Source organism: Asterias rubens, chromosome 13 (genome assembly GCF_902459465.1).
Source record: "Asterias rubens chromosome 13, eAstRub1.3, whole genome shotgun sequence".
Classification (NCBI taxonomy): Eukaryota; Metazoa; Echinodermata; class Asteroidea; order Forcipulatida; family Asteriidae; genus Asterias; species Asterias rubens.
The window spans coordinates 9,101,233-9,121,551 of record NC_047074.1 but is presented as its reverse complement, the minus strand read 5'-3'; the positions used below and the strand labels follow the sequence as shown (position 1 = coordinate 9,121,551).

General features: G+C 37.3%; 1 protein-coding gene across 3 annotated transcripts in view; it reads left to right on the top strand.

Annotated features, from left to right (window-relative positions):
- LOC117298336 (FERM, ARHGEF and pleckstrin domain-containing protein 1-like) overlaps nucleotides 1-19,784 on the top strand; it is a 79,694-nt gene extending 59,910 nt beyond the window's left edge. For 2 of the 3 annotated variants that reach the window (XM_033781532.1, XM_033781531.1), the window contains exons 13-27: nucleotides 3,204-3,313; nucleotides 3,920-4,009; nucleotides 4,547-4,677; nucleotides 5,126-5,207; nucleotides 7,150-7,336; nucleotides 8,182-8,232; nucleotides 9,218-9,348; nucleotides 11,886-11,918; nucleotides 14,280-14,438; nucleotides 15,244-15,357; nucleotides 15,472-15,529; nucleotides 15,902-16,071; nucleotides 17,620-17,727; nucleotides 18,182-18,333; nucleotides 19,021-19,784. In XM_033781532.1, the coding sequence (XP_033637423.1) occupies nucleotides 3,204-3,313; nucleotides 3,920-4,009; nucleotides 4,547-4,677; nucleotides 5,126-5,207; nucleotides 7,150-7,336; nucleotides 8,182-8,232; nucleotides 9,218-9,348; nucleotides 11,886-11,918; nucleotides 14,280-14,438; nucleotides 15,244-15,357; nucleotides 15,472-15,529; nucleotides 15,902-16,071; nucleotides 17,620-17,727; nucleotides 18,182-18,333; nucleotides 19,021-19,078 (1,634 nt within the window). In that variant the 3' untranslated portion in view covers nucleotides 19,079-19,784. The remainder of the gene's footprint in view (nucleotides 1-3,203; nucleotides 3,314-3,919; nucleotides 4,010-4,546; nucleotides 4,678-5,125; nucleotides 5,208-7,149; nucleotides 7,337-8,181; nucleotides 8,233-9,217; nucleotides 9,349-11,885; nucleotides 11,919-14,279; nucleotides 14,439-15,243; nucleotides 15,358-15,471; nucleotides 15,530-15,901; nucleotides 16,072-17,619; nucleotides 17,728-18,181; nucleotides 18,334-19,020) is intronic. The other variant, XM_033781533.1, reaches the window with a different exon arrangement.
- The last annotated feature ends 535 nt before the right edge of the window (nucleotides 19,785-20,319 follow it).

The following is a 20,319-nucleotide window of genomic DNA, read 5'->3' as shown; positions in this document are numbered from 1 at the left end:
TTTTCTGAAAATAATCATAAATGACTTAAATTGCATATGGAGGTAACTCCATTTAAATAATAAACTGTATTCTATCAAAAAAGCTGTACCATTCCTGCAATAATGAACAAGTACTGTGATATAAGTATTATTATTTTTATTTTTTAGAATTGCACAATTCGTTCTTGTAGTTTTTTTTTTTAAGTTTAAGGTTCTTGTAAATTACTTGTTGAGAATTTTGTATTATGGATAGCGTAAAGTGATTAGAAGAATTATTTTTTTAATTTGAATACTTGGAAAAATTGTTGTTTTTTGTGACAAAGCAGTGAAATTGCATCCGGTAGAATTCTACCGGTTTACCACTATTCAAATGAACTGTGAAATTTCTTAAAAACAGTACTGCACAGGTTTGTGTTTTTATGAAATGACAAAAACAAATTAAGCGACAGTTTGGAATAGACTTGGAAATGGCATTCATAAATTCCAGGGACAGTTTATCCATTCTGATTGGTCGAGAGAAGATCACATGGCCATGCTTAAATGTGCCATATAAACAAGGACTGAGAAAATTTTGTTAAAAGAGGGTCCTATCAGATTATCCCGGGGTGCAAATTCCTTGGCACATTATTTAGTATGGTCCCTTTTTTGTATTGATTTCATTGCTGTGACTACACTGCAACATATAGGGAACCCAACAAAAGTTCTCAAAGCATGAAACAAAAATGGCCCGTCTGTTAAAGTAGGTGGCAGTTTTTTCCACAAAAGTAGGAGCAAGGTCAGGGGGCAGATTGTGGTGGCTTAGAATTTGAACTTGACCTAAAGATGGCTGAAATTTTGTGTACGAGTGGCATGGGTTTGTGTAAGATTATCATTTTATGTAAATATTGGATGTGCTGAAGAAAGCGCTTTAAACAGTTCATGCTCTGAACAATCACATGAACTACCGCCCCCCCCAAAAAAAAAAAAAAAAAAAAAAAAAAACAGAGAGAGGGGAAACAAAAAGCGGGGAAAAGAGCCCCGTCTTTAAGAATGTGCAGCTACAAAAAAGAAAAATTAATCCAAAAACAAAATGTAATTTTACATGAACTACATGTAAGTGATCATTTTCGACAAATGGTTTTTTTAATCAATAAAACAGCATTTAAAGGTTTCTTCTCCTCTAAACATTTTTGGAGATGACGCGAGAGTTTGGATGAGATTTCGATGATGCAACTTTTTTAAATGACTTTTTGAGGAAACTCTGTTGATGTTTCCATCTTATCAGTGTTTTTACTTTCCTGTTAAAAGCCAAGTTAAGCATGAGTAATGTATGGTTTCAAAACATTGAAATTTTGATGTGAATTTTAAAAGCTGAATAAAGTAATCTTTTCATTTCAGTTTTGATGTCTGTTTCTTTCTAATTTTTACGTTTTGTGTTTTCTACAGACAAATCATTGCTGTCATTCCATCATCACATCATCACATTAAAATACTAACAGAGTTGTGAAAAAAATTGACATTGCAAGTGACCATAACAAAATACTTCCATGAAGAGCTCACAAGATGAGAAGGGTGCCAGTTAGGGCAAGTTTGGTTATTATCTTAGCATGAGTTACCAGCTTAGTATGGACATGCCAGTTAAAGCCAGTTGCAACGAGTTCGAACTGGTTTTGTGCAACAGTTACAGTAGCTGTACCAACAATGAGATAGGTTGAGACAACAAACTAGATGTAGATGTAACCGGATTTAAGTGAGTAGACTATAAAGCTAAACCAGTTCAATCTCACAAAAGCCACTTTGTACCAGATCAAACTGGTTTTCAGTTCTGGTCATGTTTGTATCCAGTTCCATCCAGTTTTTTTTTCTTCAGGTAGCTTCTATTCTCAGCATAGCTGCCTTGTGCTAGTTCAAACTGGATTTCATTTGCTACACTGTAACCAGTTCAAACTGGAATTCATTTGCTACACTGTAACCAGTACAAACTGGATTTCCTTATGAGCCTAGCTTCAACGTTGCATGGCTTATCGTGTAATGTGTTGTGCCATTCCAACCAAGACTTCAGTCTGAATAGTTCTTCATGGCATGCATCCTTTTTAGTACATTTGCATTTAATTTATCTTGGCCGAGTGATTTGGTGCATCGGACTCAAGTTCTGAAGTTTAAGTCATCAGGGTGTTGGTTCGAATCCCAGGTCACGACACTTGTGTTCTTGAGCATTAGACACTTTACTATGTAATTCTCTTTACCCAGGATTACATTGGTACCTGAGAGGGCAGTGATGGTTTTCTTGCGAATGGGCTACAATCCCAGCCATATCTCGTTAGGCCTCCCGCACAAAGGCTTCCATGCCCCCTTTCAATGTCTGCGCTGCCATCAACATTGAGCGGGGGAAGGGGGAGAGAATGTTTGTAGTGGTGTCCAAAGCATTTTGGCCGGGATTGTAGCTTGGTCAGTTGGTGAACCACATATTTGGCATCACAGGATGTATACTCCCAAGGGAGCTGAGACGGTTTAAGAAGTAAAATAAATGGCCCAGTGAGCAGGGGAGCGACATGAGCATTACTGAGTGGCAAATTTGAGGGCAATAAAAAAAGTCACTTTTACATGTATTACTACATGTACTGTACATGTAGCTGCCTTATTTCCAGTTCAAACTTGATCTCAAATCCCTGCATAGCTGCTTTGAACCGGTTCAAACTAGATCACTCCAGCTGGAACTGCTGTCTGCTGTCATCACAAGCTGACCATGAGGTTGGAGAGTTTTCAGATCATGACAAGGACAAGGGAGTCTCTATCAAGAGTGGTAAAGGGTCACCAATAGTGTTGGTAAAAAGATCGTCATCCGAATCATGAGATATGGAAGAGATTTTGTCCTTTCTTTTATATTTGAAAGAAGTTTTGAAAAATAAACGTAATGTATCTCGTTTGATTTGGAATGAACGAGTCCTGGAAAAAAATATTTGTTATTATCTTTTTACCATGCAAACCTCCATGTCCAAACCCCAGTTCATACTTCCTGCGAATCTGATTGCGATATGAATTTGAACGTCACAGCCCTGTTTTTGCTGCAAATGTTTCGCAGGATTTGAGCACATTCCAACTGATGCAAATTGTTTGTTGTGAATTTGTGACATCAAAATTTTGTTTCGCACTCGCAGAAAGTATGAACCGGGCTTTATGGGTGAAGAAGCATCGTGTCGGTTAATTTGTGCATTGAATAGTTTTCTATTATTTTGATTCAGCAGATTCACCCCTTCTGTCCCCCGCTGCCAATAGAACAGAGTCTTCTAATTTCCAGTCAAATGAGAGTGCCCCACCCGTGGTGCTAGAGGAAGAGTCTGGGGTCAGAAAAAAGGTAAGCAGTTTACACGTAGTGCTCCAACAAGTATACACTGAACACTCCATACCCAAATTGTCAAAGTTGTCTAAAAGAGGGCGCTGCACCCTTTATGCTGCTCTCACACTGGCGAATATTCTTCCAAATATGAATATTTGAATTTCTAGGTGAATTTGCCCAAAAACCGGATTGGGTAGTGAATATTTCCATCTCGGTCTCACCCATCGGTCGTCCTAGGTCGGCCCTTTTCTTACCAATATCTTACGAATATATTACAAATGTTTACCATAGCTTGCCAATGCCTTTACGAACGTTGCCAATGCTTACGCACGCTTTACCGATGTTACCATTGGCTTACCAATGCTTACACAAATCGACGGCACGGTGAATGACCGTCTTTGCAACATTCGCTGAAATTCGCTGAAACGCTACATATTTATTAATTTATGTGGGTGGGGGGAGGGATTCTACATGTACATGTATGCGAACGTAGGGTTTGTTGCTTGTAACTTTTGTTGTATCTTTCTTGATAATCTTACCTTTAAATCAGTACTACGTTGACAAAAACAATCTTTGAATGGGTGATAATGAATTATTTCTTGTTTCTTTTCTTTCCCCACACAGCGCCATACCCCTGACAGAGCATACTTCATTGCCAAGGAGATTCTTACAACAGAACGTACATATCTCAAAGATCTGGAAGTGATAGTTGTCGTGAGTGAAAAGTTTTGAATTCATCAACTATCTCTTTGCCTTTTGATGTGCCTTCTCCGTTTTTAACCGGAAATCCATTTTTGTTTAAAGACACTAGACACTATTGGTAATTGTCAAAGACCAGTCTTCTCACTTGGTGTATCTCAACGTACATGTATGCACAAAATAACAAACCTGTGAAAATTTGAACTTAATTGGTCATCGAAGTTGCGAGATAGTAATGAAAGAAAAAAACACCCTTGTCACACGAAGTTGAGTGCTTTCAGATGCTTGATTTCGGCACCTCAAAATCTAATTTTGATGTCTTGAAATTAAGTTTGTGGAAATTGTTTTCTTTCTCAAAAACTACGCCACTTCAGAGGGAGCCGTTTCTCACAATGTTTCATACTAGCAACCTCTCCCCATTACTCGTTACCAAGTAAGGTTTTATGCTACTAATTATTTTGAGTAGTTACCAATTGTGTCCACTGCCTTTCATTTGAAACACAGTAAGCAGCGCAAACCTTCTAAACTATTTAAAATTGTTTTCTTCCCCAGTGGTTCCGCAAATCCACAACAAACGAATCTTCACTGCCTGATATCCTGGAGACACTCTTCAATGGTCTGGACCCCATCTATGAGTTCCATTGCAAGTTCATGAAGGAGATCGAAACCAGACTTACGTCATGGTAACTAGATTTTTTTATATTTTTTTATATTTTTTTTTATAACATTGTGTTGTGTTTGTTTGTTTGTTTATTCTTTACTAAAAGTAATTGATTGCCTTCCCACACTTCCATTATTTCATTATTATTAATAACTATTGTATTTGTAAAAAAATAAAAATTGTTGTCATTGTCTTTTGTGTTTCCATCTTCTTGTGGTCAAGCCAGCCCCTTCCCTTCAACCCTCCCCCCTTTTTTGTCCCCCTATTAATTGTTTACCCCTTGCTTTTTTCTGCATGCTTTCTAACCTCATTCATGTATTTCTACTTCACTGCTTATGTTTCACTTACATGTAGTTACCTGTTCATGTTTGTTGTGTTGTCATTTACATGTAGCCTTCGAGAAAGACTCTGCTAGTAGGGTCGAAACGTCAGGCCATTAACTGTTTTTTCTATTTATTTTTTGCTTACAGGGAAGGGCGTGTCAACCCGGCGCAGAAGGGCAACTTTCAGAGAGTAGGGGACATCATGCTCAAGAATGTCCAACACCTTAAGGTATGTACCTCACACTCATGATATGAACGCCAAACTGGCAACAGCCAATCTCTCTCATACAAACACTGGTTTAAAGACACTTGGTAATTGTCTTCTCACTTGGTGTATCTCAACATATGCATAAAATAACAAACCTGTGAAAATTTGAGCTCAATTGTTCGTCGAAGTTGCGAGATAATAATGAAAGAAAAAACACCCTTGTCACACGAAGTTGTGTGCTTTCAGATGCTTGATTTCGAGACCTCAAAATTTAATTCTGAGGTATCGAAATCAAATTCATGGAAAATTACTTTGTTCTCGAAAACTATGTCATTTCAGAGGGAGCCGTTTCTCACACTGTGTTATACTATCAACCTCTCCCCATTACTCGTTACCAAGTAAGGTTTTATGCTACTAAATATTTTGAGCAATTACCAATAGTGTCCACTGTCTTTAAACGTTTATGATTATGAATTGCACAAATCAAGAAGTTGTGATTCAGTAACTAGACGACAAAACTTACTTTTATCATTGTGAAATCAGTGGTTAGCATCATGGTAGGATTCAAACCCAGGGCCCAATTTCATAGAAATACTTATGCACAAAAAGTGGCTAGGCATGAAATAATAATGCTTACCAGAATATTGTTACCAGCCAAAATACCATTTTCACATATATGTAATGAATAGGGTAGATGGCCTTAGCTTTCGATCCAATCCGGACCTTCTTCAGAGGCATAAAACAAGTACAAACAAATACATATCCATTTATAGAAAAAGAGAGGGGGGAAGGGATTAAGGAAAGGATCCAGAAAGAAGCGGGAAAATAACAGCCAATCAAAGTTCCTATTTCAGAAACAATATTGGTGGCTATGAACCAATGGGAGTGAAGTGGCGAGGACAAAGGATGTTTAGAATGAAAGGAAGGGTTACTGGACCATAAAAGTGGTAAAAGTATTGTTCGACAACAATGCAGGGAGACATGAAAGGGTAGGATTAGAGAGCAAGTTGCATCATGATGCAACTAACAATGGTCAATTAATAAGAATAGCAAGATCAGCAAGATCAAAGGTATGATGATTTTAAAAATAGGTATGAGGGACCTGTGGAAAAAAAGGGGGGGGGTTACTTACATCAGATAGTTACAGTGATGAATTTATAAAAACAACTTTAAACTAGGTTAATTTATACTTTATGTACAGAATATATACAACATATAAGTTCTTAGGCAGAAGTGAAGTGGAGGGTAATGAGAAGTTATTTAACACCAGTGTTTATGTTAAGTCCAAAGGGTTTGACTGTCTTGAGTTGGTGAATCCAGTGTGATTCTCTATTCTTGCGGTGTGTGTCATCACATATATGTGGTATATATACCAATTGTGACTGTTATCCTGCTCGTTTTTGCTGAACAGAAAATTGTTCGGAACAAGAAGCTCTATGCTTGGACCAGTTTAATAAAGCCTGTAAGCACAAAAAATTGCTAAGCACAGAATAGTATTGCTTAGTAGAAACAGGGTACCAGCCCAAATTACATTAGGTTTGCATTGTTGTGGCTGGTGCCCGAAAATGTTTGCTTAGCAAAGAAATTCGTCAAGCAGTATTACCTGCTTAAAAGCTTTATGAGATTTGGCCCAGGGCCCCATTTCATAAAGCATGTAAGCACAACAATTTGCTTTGCATGCAATTTCTTCCTTGATAAAAACAAGATTACCAACCAAATTTTAATTTGATGCATATTGCTTGTTACTGGCATTCAGCCGTTGTTTGCTTATCCTGAAAATCACATGTAAATTTGGTTGGTAATCCTGTTTTTATTAAGGAGTAAATTTCATACTAAGCAAATTTGTTTGCTTACATGCTTTATGAAATTGGGTCCTGGTCTTAAGGTTTCCTTAAGCCTGAGGCGCTTAATGAATCTAAATAGTATGACTATTTTTTATGAGCTCTCTGTTTCTTAATTGCAGCTGTACCAGGGCTACATCGCCCAGCTTCAATCCATCCTCCAGGATCTTGAGACCGGAACCAAGAAAAACAAGAGGTTTGAGAACTTCTACAAGGACTTTGAGTTACAGAAAGTGTGTTACCTGCCTTTCAACACATTCCTGGTTAAGCCAATGCAGCGACTGCTCCACTATCAGCTGATCCTAGAACGTAAGGACTAAACAAAACAATTGCAAGGGTCGTGGGTTCGAATCCCACCCGAGTAACATGCCTGTGATATTTTTTCACAGGACTCGGGAAAGTACTGAGTATACAGTGCTAACACACATCGGTGTATGGGTAAAAACCAAAATTAATATTCTTTATCCCCGATGCAAATTTAACACCTCTTAAAACAATTTCAAACAAAACATTTGTTTTTGATGACCCCCACATTTTTCTATTTGTAAAGTTTATACAACTTTACTTGATGCCATTAATAAATGCAAATGCCTACATTACGGCAGTTTTCAACAGTCGGTTTAAAAGAGAGCATGGAGCACCATGGTCAAACTTATCCTTGCAACACCACTGCACTCAATTTATCCAAATGAACAGCCAGGGCACTGCTTACAGCCATTGTACAAGTATACAGAATAAGCCATCTGGAAACTATTTGGTTCATGTAACCAATAGTTGCTATTACAACAAGGCTAAGATAACTGCTGTACAATTCCTCTGGGAATTCTGGGAGAGCTGGTCATTGATGTTTTTTCTTTGTTAAGGGGAAAAAACCCTGATGAAAACAAGACAGCTGGCATGCATTTTAACTTGGTAAAGTTGGGGAAGTTTTCCACCTCGATATAAAACTGAAACTTCTTTCATTGTCTTCTCTCCATTGGTTTATTGGCTAGTAATGTAGTACAGTGATAAAGCTCACTTTCATGAGAGTCCAAGGTTAGGATGTGTTTTTGAAAACTAAGGGACGGAAATTAATTTTACTCTTCTGAAAACCAACTTTGTGGCGATAATGACAGGATTTAGATATGTTTTTATGTTTCTTTCTCGTTGTGCAGGTCTGATCAAACATTATCCATCGGACCATCCTGATTACAAGGACTGCAAAGGTGAACTGTCATTCCTTCCACATCACATAAAATGAAGTTAAACTTTTAGATTTATTTATCCAAGTTCAAGCATAATGTGAACGGGTTACTTTTAAGTTTAATCTTACCTCTTCTGTGTGGCCCGCACCTTGAGCGGCCTTTTGTGAGATGTGCAACTTCCGTGAAAATCATACATTTAAAAAACAACTCGAACAAACTAGTAGAAGGTTCAGGTTCCTTTTCCGGAACCGTGTCTGAGCTCATTTGGCATTCTTGAAACTTTGTTACTTCTACATTTGGTTTTGCATTAACATAAGCTGAAGCGAAAACCCTGAAGTAAAACCATAGAAGCACAACAAATCTGTTGCCTGTATTCCAATGTTTTCAAGTGCATAGTGATTTGAAGGTGTCATGGCCGAGCGGTTTAGAGACTCAAATTCAAGTTCTTGTGGTTAAGTCATCGGGATGAGGGTTCAAATTCCGGTTGTAACCTTATAAGTTTGTTTCTCGTAACAGCTTAAAGAACTACCTTTATTTTGTACACCCAGTCGAAGGGAAGCAAATTATGGTAGTTTATTCTCAGCATTTACATTCTCTTCACAGCTGCCCTTTCAGAGGTCAATGAACTTACAGGTATTGTCACTGATAATCTTAAAGAACTACCTTTATTTTGTACACCCAGTCGAAGGGAAGCAAATTATGGTAGTTTAGTCTCAGCATTTAATTTCTCGTAACAGCTGCCCTTTCAGAGGTCAATGAACTTACAGGTATTGTCACTGATAATCTTAAAGAACTACCTTTATTTTGTACACCCAGTCGAAGGGAAGCAAATTATGGTAGTTTAGTCTCAGCATTTACATTCTCGTAACAGCTGCCCTTTCAGAGGTCAATGAACTTACAGGTATTGTCACTGATAATCTTAAAGAATTACCTTTATTTTGTACACCCAGTCGAAGGGAAGCAAACTATGGTAGTTTATTTTTCTGAAATTACTTTCTCTTCACAGCTGCCCTTTCAGAGGTCAATGAACTTACAGGTATTGTCACTGACAATCTCAAGACGATACAGAACTACCAGAAGCTGACTGAGCTTCAGCGTGACCTCGTAGGATTCGACAGCCTGCTGCTCCCGGGGAGGGTAAGTCGCAAGTTCAAAGGTCAAAGTCGAATGTCAAAAATATAGAATGTTCGTACGGATGATCAGTCGGAAGTGGTTTGGAGGGGGAAAGGATCTAATTGTTGAGTTCAATTCAAATGAACTTTTATTTCCATATACATGTACCATCATCAAAAAGTACAGTCAATAATATATGAATGTGGATGCACGCTCCAAATAGCAGGGGCTTGTCGAGGAACAGACTCGGAATGAAAACTTACTATAAAGATGATGATGGAGAGAATGATCGGACGATGTGATGTGGGCCAAATAAGCCATTTGGGTGTTAGATTTATAGCATGCTGGTCGAATGGACTGGACTAAAAGCTCATAGTGTTTTTGATCAGCAGAGTGTAGCTTTTGGTTCCCTATCAAAACTATAGCCTACATACATGTGTAAGCTTGCCCCGAATCATGTGACATATACATGTAGCAACTGTTTACATGTAGGTCGATGAATTCAAATTGAAGTGGTAATTTTTGACTTAGCAGCTCCTTGTACCCGACATTATTCAAATCATTGAGCAAGTTAAATCGAGGGACTAAAGTTGACTATTGTTGACCACTGGGTGATTTTGGCCTGGTACCCAGGATGTACTTCATGCATAGGTAATCATGGAACATTGACTAGTGGTTGACAAATTGTCGCTGATCGAACTTGCCCCTTCTCGCACATGGCTTATTTGAATATGTGTGTGGTTGACCAATTGCAGAGCTCCTCCATTTGTACTGCAATTTCTGTACATCGTGTGATTGGCCAGAACTTAATCTGTTATGTTTTGTGAAAAGAGCAAAGAATTATCATCCATTTTTTAAAAGCATTGTTCATACTTCATGCGAATTTTGACAATAGAAAAATATACGTATTGATTGGAATGACAATGTCAAAGAATTTGCTTTAAATTCGCTTGAAGTACGAACCAGGTTTTTAAATTTCTATTCCAATGTATATTGTGTATCTCTTTCTTTACTTCAACTCTTTTAAAATGTTATGATTCATTTTGCAGCTATTATCTTGGCTAACTAAGCCACCTCCATTCAGTTTCCGTCATTTCTTTTCAACACTTTATTTTCAATCATTTGAAGCAGTTTTCTTTATTGGCAACACACAGTTCATGGTTATGTTCCTATCATCATTTTACTTTGGTTCATTTACTGACAAAGGCTCACTTAACCATCAATCTGTACTAATCTGGTTTATAACTAACTAGCAGTGGTTAAACTGGTAACAGGTTAACTAATAAATTAAGCTTTAATTCTCCTTTTTGTTCCATTCCTTTTTGTTAATAAATTTAACTTTAACTTGGTTACGGTTTGGATAACTGACCTTAAAGCATATATTCCATTCATGTTACCTATTTTTTTTAATAATACAATAACAAAATGTGACACTCGGGAAAAGGGTCGGTGCGCTTATCTGAGTTGTTGGTAATCTCCTTTAATGTAATATCTGTAAAAGTGAAGACAGTGACGAAGCACACATTAGAACTGTCTTCATACATGTCATAGACTGGAATAATGGGAGCGCCCGAAACCTGACATAGAGGGCGCTCAATTTTATTTACCCAAAAAAATTAGTTAAAGGAACTTACTCAAAAATTTGCATCCAGAACGTAGACCCAATTCAAATTTAGTTAGGTGACAGTGGGTACCAACAAAGAGGATTCCGTTGTGACAATTATATTTTTAAAAAAAATGGGGTGTTCAAGGAATTTTTCATTTTTTTATATATTTTTTTTTTTCATTTTTTTTTTTATATAATAAGCTATATTTGTAATACGCTTTTCAATTTGGAGTTCTGTTTGTCAGTTTTTTTTTTTCAAAGCCATGATTTCCCTCAGTATGTAAACATATGTGTATACTTGGTGACATATGTGTTTTCAATAACTTGAAATTAGGTTGTTACTTATTTTATGGTATGGAACAAAAATTCAGGAGGTTTACGTTTAACCAAAGGTGTACAATGGCACTAAACCCTGAACAAAAGTATTGAATAAAGTAATATATGCTGACATCAAACATTAGGGCTACATAGCACAGCCGAGTGTGGCAGCATTTTACATCATGTAAGTCCTGATCTAGTTAATTTGTCTTTGTTCAACACAAAGTAAAAACCTTCGTACACAATTGTTTTTTCTGTGTTGTTAGTTTTATTTTAAATAACAAAGGGTATTTCATCTTAGTAACAAAATTCTAACATGCTTTTAAAAAAAAATCCTATATATATTTTTTATTTTCAGTCTATTTCTTTCCATCGTTGGCCTTCGATGCTTTAATGCCCAAATTACTAATTTCATATAATATCATATATCCATATAATAAAAATAACACCACTACTTTAATAAAGCATTACGATATTTTTTTTAAATTTAATCGCGGTACTAATGCAGATTTGTCTGCGACACACTTATGATTTGGGCTCACTACTAACAACCACCATGTCATCTTTCTGGCCACATTTAAAAAAAACTAAAACAAACAACCAAATTATCAACGATTATTCTATCTTCAATTTGCAGAATAAGCCAGTTCCATTGGTGCGTTCTAATCAGGTAACATATAACGATATGAACAAAAAAAGATAACTAGGGACTTTCGTGTCTCCAGAATTAGAAGTCATCTATTTTAACAAAATATTATTTCACATTTGTTGGAGAGGGGTGGGATGCGATGGGAATACTTGAGATCCTCCGGTTTTTTTTATTTATTTTTTTGGGTGGGTGGGGGGGGGGGGGGGGTTTAGGCTTACCCAAAACTTGCATTCATACCAATGTAATAGATATACTGTACATAGGGAAAAGGGAAGCTTACAAGAGAAAAAACTTTCAATCAAAAAGTTTTCTCAGCTGTTTTTCTTCTAAGTTGTTAATGAAGGCAGCTGCACCAACAAGTTTATTTATGGATTTTCGTACATTCAAAGCTGGTGTAAATAATTTCCACAGTAAAAGACTTGGCTTTAAGCCTTGTAGATGTAGTGAGGCTGCTACTCAAATTCAAACACCAATTATTCGGATAATTAGACAATGCCTAGAGTAGAGACACAGTAGACATTTTTTAGCAGGGAAGCTACACAAAACTTCTCCTTTCGCTCTCTGAAGTAAAACTAGGGGAAATGTAGGCTGCCCAGCTCAAGTAGTATCTTGGGAGAAAAGGTTTGTATATCATCTGCTCAGAATGAAAAGGCCATTAATGTAATTTGTATCGACCTGGTGAATTCCTTCTGATCTTTTTTTTGCACTCCTGGTAATTGGGGTCTATAGATCAGAGTTGGTCTTCAAAGTGATTATTTGGCAAAAGGAAACATTCACTTTCTATGAAAAGTCAAACACGAATTTGTGTATTTTGATATAAAAAAATTCAAACCTATCTGCATTTTTCATTCAATGACCTTTTGATAAGTACAATGAAATTGCAATTAGTGATCTTATTCATTTCTCTTACTATTCATGCATAATGTCACCATTCTAACTCAAAATGAGGCCATCAGCACAGCCACTGCAATTAGGATTGTGTGGCTAGTACTGGTGGTGGCGTGATGCATGCCGATGGCGTAATTTTTTGGTAAGAATGGTGACGTCATGCATGCATATTAAAGCCATTGGACCCTTTCGGTACAGAAACAAAAATAAAAGTTCACAGATTTACAAATAACTTACAGGGTTTACAGAAGGTAGTGGTGAAAGACTTCTCTTGAAATATTATTCCATGAAATGCTTTACTTTTTGAGAAAACAGTAAAACAATATCCATTCTCGATAGCGATAATTACGGATTTATTTTAAACACATGTCATGACACGGCGAAACGTGTGGATACAAGGGTGGGTTTTTCCGTTATTTTCTCACGACTCCGATGACCGATTGAGCCTAAATTTTCACAGGTTTGTTATCCGATATAGAAGTTGTGATACACGAAGTGTGGGCCTTGGACAATACTGTTTACCGAAATGGTCCAATGGCTTTAAGAGAGGCGCATAAGATCAGTAATAGCAAATTCATATTTGTAGAGCAGTTCTTAGCAGACGATATTATGCGCTATGGTGTCTTTAGATTTAGTGTATGAGAAACTGCTAGCATTGCATTGTCATTAATGGATGCTGCATGTGGTAGATTGTAACATCTTCTTAGTTGTAGAGTAACAAAGCCTGATTATTATTATGTCCGAAGCAGATCTTTATATATTTTTTATATTAAATTACAAATTGATGAAAATAGTGAGCCTTTGTCAAACAACAGGAAATCATATCAAAACTTACCGTTAAGAAAGTACACCCATTGTCTGTGCAAGTTTATTTATGTACATGTTTAGTATCTCATTTATCTCACAACATGATCAAACTTTCATCACAAAACTGACAAGGAGAACTACATTTAATAACTACCAGAATATGCAATAAATCACTTTACAATTCCATTAAGGAAAAGAAAGACTCTCTCTGCTTTTTGAGTAGGCATGCATCAAATGATTTTTCACTTTGTGATCTTTTTAAAGTTGTTAAGAACCCTTTTCAAAGATTTGTTTGTTAGTTATACAATTTTTGTTTTCCCATGCATTTGAATGAACCGTATTTTTTACTGCGTGAGGGCACTCTCAGTAGTTTGTTATAACTTCCACGGTATACGCGATTCATGCACAGTTTTAATCGACGTTCTATCACTTTTGTTGCATGATAGTTTTAAGCTGCTTTAAAGGTGGATTATAACGGCTCCTTTAGAAGGTCTTATTGTCCGTGATGGATATGATGTCTGTGGTGGTAATGTGGTCCAGTCTTTAATAATTGTTTTGGGTATGATCGAACATACCCCCGGAAGTGATACAAATATGCTTGAGAGCGCCCTCAAGGGGTCACAAATACAACACAATATGATTATTTGAGTAAGAAGGCAATTCCTTGTTTTTGGCTCCGTGTTGTAGCATTTTATTCGAGAGGGTTGTCTTCACAAGCTGTCTCGCAAGGGCTACCAGCAGCGAATGTTCTTCCTCTTCTCTGACATTCTTGTCTACACAAGCAAGGGCGTGACCCCAACCAACCAGTTCAAAGTTCACGGACAGATACCTCTTAAAGGTGTTGTGGTGAGTAGAATTCATGGTAAAGTTGATTGTAAGGATGCACGTTCAACAGAACCTCAGAACCCTTGCACCGTTTTGTCCCGAGTGGTTAACAGCACCTTGTTCAAGTTCAAAGCCAAATTTCATGACTCTGCTTACCCCCGAATTCTGCACTTTTAATCATCATTCTCCACTGACTGGGCAAATGCCGAGTTCCTGCACTAGCGGTGTAAGTATAGAATGCCGAGTATGCACCCGTACAAGACAAAATTCCCAGTTGACCCGCAAGAGCGGATTCTTTGCTCGCGGTAAACAGAGCCACGAAATTGGGCCCTGGTGTCTCTTGGCATCAGAGTGTGGGTTCAAGTCTTGGTCTTGACAGTTGCCTCGTTAAGCAAGACTCTCAACCAATAAAGAAAGTCTATGAGAAGTTACATGTACATCCTTTTGAATTGTAATATCTCGGAGACTTTTGGGGAATAAGGAGGAGCCCGTGCATAGCTTAATTTCAGGAAGATTTACTTTTGTCAAGTCTCATCTCGGATTTTATAGACCTTTATCATGCCACCACCATGCACCCTGTATCCAATAATCGAAATAGATACCACTATTCATTGTACTACAAGGAACCAGACTATTTTTCCTTCCAGCCTCGGTTTGGTAAACAATGTTTGAATGCGAGAAAAACCAAGATGGCCGACTGATGATAAAGGTCTATTGTTTGTATACACAATAGTTTAAGGAAAGCGAGAACAATCAACACAGCTGTTGAAAAAATGTCTGGTTTGAATATCTGTACATTGTCTTCTTTTTTTTTTATTCTATTTAGTTGGAGGACAGTGACCATAATCGTTCAGTAGCAAATTGTGTCACTTTATATGGGACCAACAAGACGGTGGTTATTGCAGCAAGCACGCCGGAAGAAAAAGAAAGATGGATGGCGGTAAGTGGGACTCTTTTTTTTCTATAAAATTATTTCTTGGTTTCTTCTTATAGTTTGTAATTTTATTCTTTCAAATTTTTTTGTTTAACTTAATCTTATTCTCTTTAAATACAGGATTTACGAACTGCCATGGCACTTGCATCCAACAATCCCAATTCTCCAGAATCAAATAGTAAGTTTTCATTTTCAGTCCTCGTGTTTTTTCCCTCCCTTTTTTTCTAGAGGAATTGTGGCTTAAAACTCTTATCAAGCCATGATGGTTGTTAGGACTCTCATTTTACCCAGAATTCTTTGTGCTTTGATAAATTAACAGTCACGCTCCTTGGGACATGCATATGGGCTATTGCAACTGCTCTGACGAGTTCAGCGTTCTTCTGAAGACAATCGGAGCAACTGATCGAAACATTGATTTGTCAACCACTTGTTTTGTTCAGGACAAACACTACTTTAAAAAAAAGATTTTCACATGGTGTTACCACACACCACACCTCACCATGCAAAGTTTCAAATCCTACTTTATCATGGATGTGTAATTTTCTTGAAGGTACCATGTCCGATCCAGAATCTTCAGTTCATGAGGAGTCCGAAGACGACGTCTCGTCACCAACACGCTCCATAGAGCGACAATCACACCACAGGGCCAATACTACAGTGCACGTATGCTGGCATCGTAATACCAGCGTCAGTATGGCTGATCATGTCAGAGCTATGGAGGTAAGGCCCGCGATATATTTTTTTCAGCTCAGTTGCGGCAGAATCAACAGGGGGCGCTGTTTGCGGGGATATACATGTATTACACTGTGTTACAACGACACACAACAGCTCTATCAGTATCAGCCTTATCAGCCACACGGCAAATGCATGTGCTTGCGACAAGAAGCTAAACATGCATTATTCATATATTTTTCTGTGACGAAATCCCCAAAACACCGCCCCCTTTTAATTCTGCCGCAACTGAGCTGGAAAAAAATTATTTCGGCCAGGTCCTAATGGACCTTTTGTTCGCAGTGCAATTGCACACGCATCTCCTGTCCGCCATTTTGGGTGTCAAAAAACGCACAAAAGTTTGGTACACCCGTTTGCGCACCTCCAAACAATGTGCGTCAATCATTTATGCCTTTTAGGGGGAGCCCATTCATTTGGTGAACGTTTTGACACAAAATGGCGGACAGAATGTACGCTACGCATTATGCAAGGGGTCTACACGTATAGGCCCTTTCCTTGAAATATTTTAACTGTAATGTATATGGCTCAGACGCACTAACATTTTGGTTGGCAAAAAGAGTGAACAAGCGTTGTTTTGTCTGCAGCTCATGGCTGCGTGATGCGTTCGCCAACCAATAGGGTCTATACACATGTGTGAATGTAATTAGCATATTTCATGGGAAGGGTCTATTTGAAGGTACAGCTACTAGGTAGTGGTGTGTCGTGGCTGAGCAGATAAGAGCACCTGACTCGAGCTCTGGTGTTTCTGTTCAGCAGAGTTTTGGTTTGAGTCCCGGTTGAACACTTCAGTCCTTAAAGGATTTGGGTACTTTTTCAAAATGTCCATAGATTTACATTAAACTTACAGGGTTTGAAGATAATGATAGTGGAAAGCTTCCCTTCAAATGTTATTTACTGAGTGCTGTAGTTTTTGAGAAATGAGTAAAACAATGTCGTGAAAATACGTTTGTAAATGCTTAAACAAAAATTGGTCTCATGAGACCCAAAACTATTTTCATGACATTGTTTTTCTAATTTTCCAAAAACTATACAGCACCTCAGCAGGTAATATTTTCAGGGAAGCTTTCTACTATCATTATCTTCAAACTGTGTAAGTGTAGTGCAGTAAATCTGTGGACATTGTGTTTTTTGTCCTACAAAAAGTACATACACTCTTTAAGCAAAACACTTTACCATCATTGCAGCATCCTTTGGACATGTTGGATGGAATGTAAAGCCGTTGGTTCTGTGTGTTGGGTAAGGCACGTAAAATAACCCAGTGCACTTATTTGAAAAGAGAAGAGGGTAGCCCTGGTGTTCATGGTTTGATTGGCTGCATATTGTGGCACAGCACCCTGTAAATCATTACATTGTGATAGAAAGGAACAGGTCTCATACAGTACAAAAATCTAGCTCCACATACATGCAGGAAATAACACTGAGCGCTTTGGTACGCCCCTATAGGGGTGTATAATAAAGTGCAATCAAAGAACCAAGTATTATTATTATGATTATCCATAACAATTTAATTAACAAAATTCATCTCAATTTTTACAGAACCAGCTGAGTGGATTCCTTCTGCGTAAATTCAAGAACAGCAACGGCTGGCAGAAACTTTGGGTTGTTTTTACAAACTTTTGCCTTTTCTTCTACAAGATTCACCAGGTGAGCTCAAATTTAGTATTACTCAGAATAATTGTTAGCATAAAAACTTACTTGGTAACGAGCAACGGAGAGCTGTTGATAGTATATAAACATTGTGAGAAACGGCTCCCTCTGAAGTAACATAGTTTTTGAGAAAGAGTTAATCTCTCACTCAAAATATTTGAATCTAATAAAAGACTTCAGGGCTCGGTTTCTCAAAGCAATAAAACTCATCGCAAGACTAATTGTCAGTATTACCATAGTGATTTGTACTGTGACATCACACTTTACTTAGCAACTGCGATTGATTTGCAGTTACGATCAATCTTAGCTCTTTGTGAATTCGGCCCCTGACCTGAAGCCTTTTTTTAGGAATTAAACTTTTTGATTTTTTTCTCTGTTTAGGATGACTTGCTAACAGTGATTACCAATAGTGTCCAGTGCCCTAAACTTTTGATTAATTCTTTCTTTCCAGGATGACTACCCTCTAGCCAGCCTCCCGTTGTTGGGTTACTCCATCATGTTCCCCACAGAAGAGGATGACATCAGGAAGGATTACGTCTTCAAGCTGCAGTTTAAGACTCATGTGTATTTTTTCCGCGCTGAGAGCGAGTACACCTTCTCAAGGTAAATAACTGTTCTATTTTGCTTTTGTCTGTGCAGGTGTCTTTATTTTATAAAGTGTTTTCTGCTTATTTGCTTCCATTGTTATTTTGTAGACAGATGTTTAAAAAAAACAAATTGGGTTCAGATTTTTTGAAAAAAAGTCAGTCAGTTTCATAGTCGCTCTGGATTTTTGTTTCTTGGGTTTTGGGGGATTTTTTGTTATTTCATATTTTTACTGCCATTTAACCAGTGGACTGCTGTAAAGGAGAACGCTGTTGTTTTTAGTTTTATTAGACTTCACACTGGCATAAAAATATAAATATACAAATCGATACATAAAGAAACAAAGAATCAAAATAGCTAGAAAATACCAAGCCAGTGAGTGGCGAGGAGGAACAGGTGACCAGCACCTCTACAAAACCGTCCGGCCACAAAGAGTGTCCCCTGAAACACACCCCACAGTTAAAGTACATTGATGTACATGTACATGTGCTTCTTCATAGGATATTTCAGAGGAACTTTTGCTTAGTGAAAAACAATGTTATAAGGTTTGCAGTAACACTGATTTGAGTTGCTATTACTCAAAAAGAACCTGTAGTTGAAAACCTGGTAAACCCATTCAAAACTCCAACACCCCTTCACTCTACCTTGTTTTCATGTGCAGAAGGATGTTTAACTTCAATTTCATCTTTTTTCATTATATTTTAGATGGTTGGAGGTGTTGAAGAGCGCCACCTTCAGTTCAAAGGTTGAAGATCTTTTTTAAAACGCCACCAGCCTCCGCAAAGAAAGGCGTCAAGAAAAAAGAAACATTAGATAAATTGAATGATCTTCCATCTGGTTTCATGGACCTCTAAACATTAAGAAGTAAACAAAATCAAAGAGAGTGAAAAATGTAAAGACACAATCTGATGACCTCTGACATTGGGCGAGATGAACTCTGACCTTTTGACCTTGTGACCTTCACACACTCATAGACTTGCCTTAGACCTTGAACAAAATAGTTTGTGAGAAATTTTGATGTATACAGATATTTTTTAAGTAATGTATTTTTTTGTCGGGGAGAGATCTAGATTTACAAATTGGGCAAAGGTAGAATGGTCATGTCTCCCTATGTTTTCTTTAAAAAAAAAATGCCACAAGGATATTTTATGTACACGCAAGATGTACTTGCTCACATTTGATATGTACATTCTGGGGTTTGTGTTATATAAGTTAAGGGAGGGTTTTGGTTTTTGTTTTGGTTTTTTTTTTTACTTTGGACAGGCGTTTGGAAATGTTTTAGTCAGTAGCTTTTACCTTAGATTTCCTGAACCGCAAGGAGGATTAGGCCTACTTCAAAATATTTCAGTTGAAAACGCCTCTCTGGAGTTATTAATTTACGAGAGTAATTATTTACAGGCATGATATTCTTTCTACTTTAGTCTGATTTCCGATTTGTTTTGCGGCCTTGGAAAAATCTGAAAAACTTAGAATAAATAGCCTGAAATGACTGTTTAAGCTTACACCATGCATACATGTATGTACTAAGTAAAGTTTTTCTATTTTTTCTGGGGACCTAAACATCATGCCAGAGTTTTCGAGTAGTTTTGTACAAAAATTATTAATACTAAAATAATACAAGGTAAGTAGTTATCATAAAATGTAAATCACACTATTAAAAGGGACCTCAATTATATTGTGACAAATCTGTTAAAGGAGAGGTGGTAAAAAAATAATCAAAAAACGTCAAATTTTACACAATGTAATTAAATTGTTTTGTACAGTCTGTGAATCTGTGCAGAAAAGTGACTTGTACAGTTGTAGTGAAAGCTTTAAACCACAGAAAGATGCAGAAGGTTCAAACAATGCCAGTGATTATCTATAAAGTTAGCTTGTGGGCCAAACACGTAGATCTGCTAAGTAAAAAAAAGGGAAATATGCTTAGTGTTTATTTTTGCTAATATTTTTGCAATCTCTTCAGGCTTCTCAAATGCTGAGCCTCTAAAGTTTATTCAGCTGTAAAAA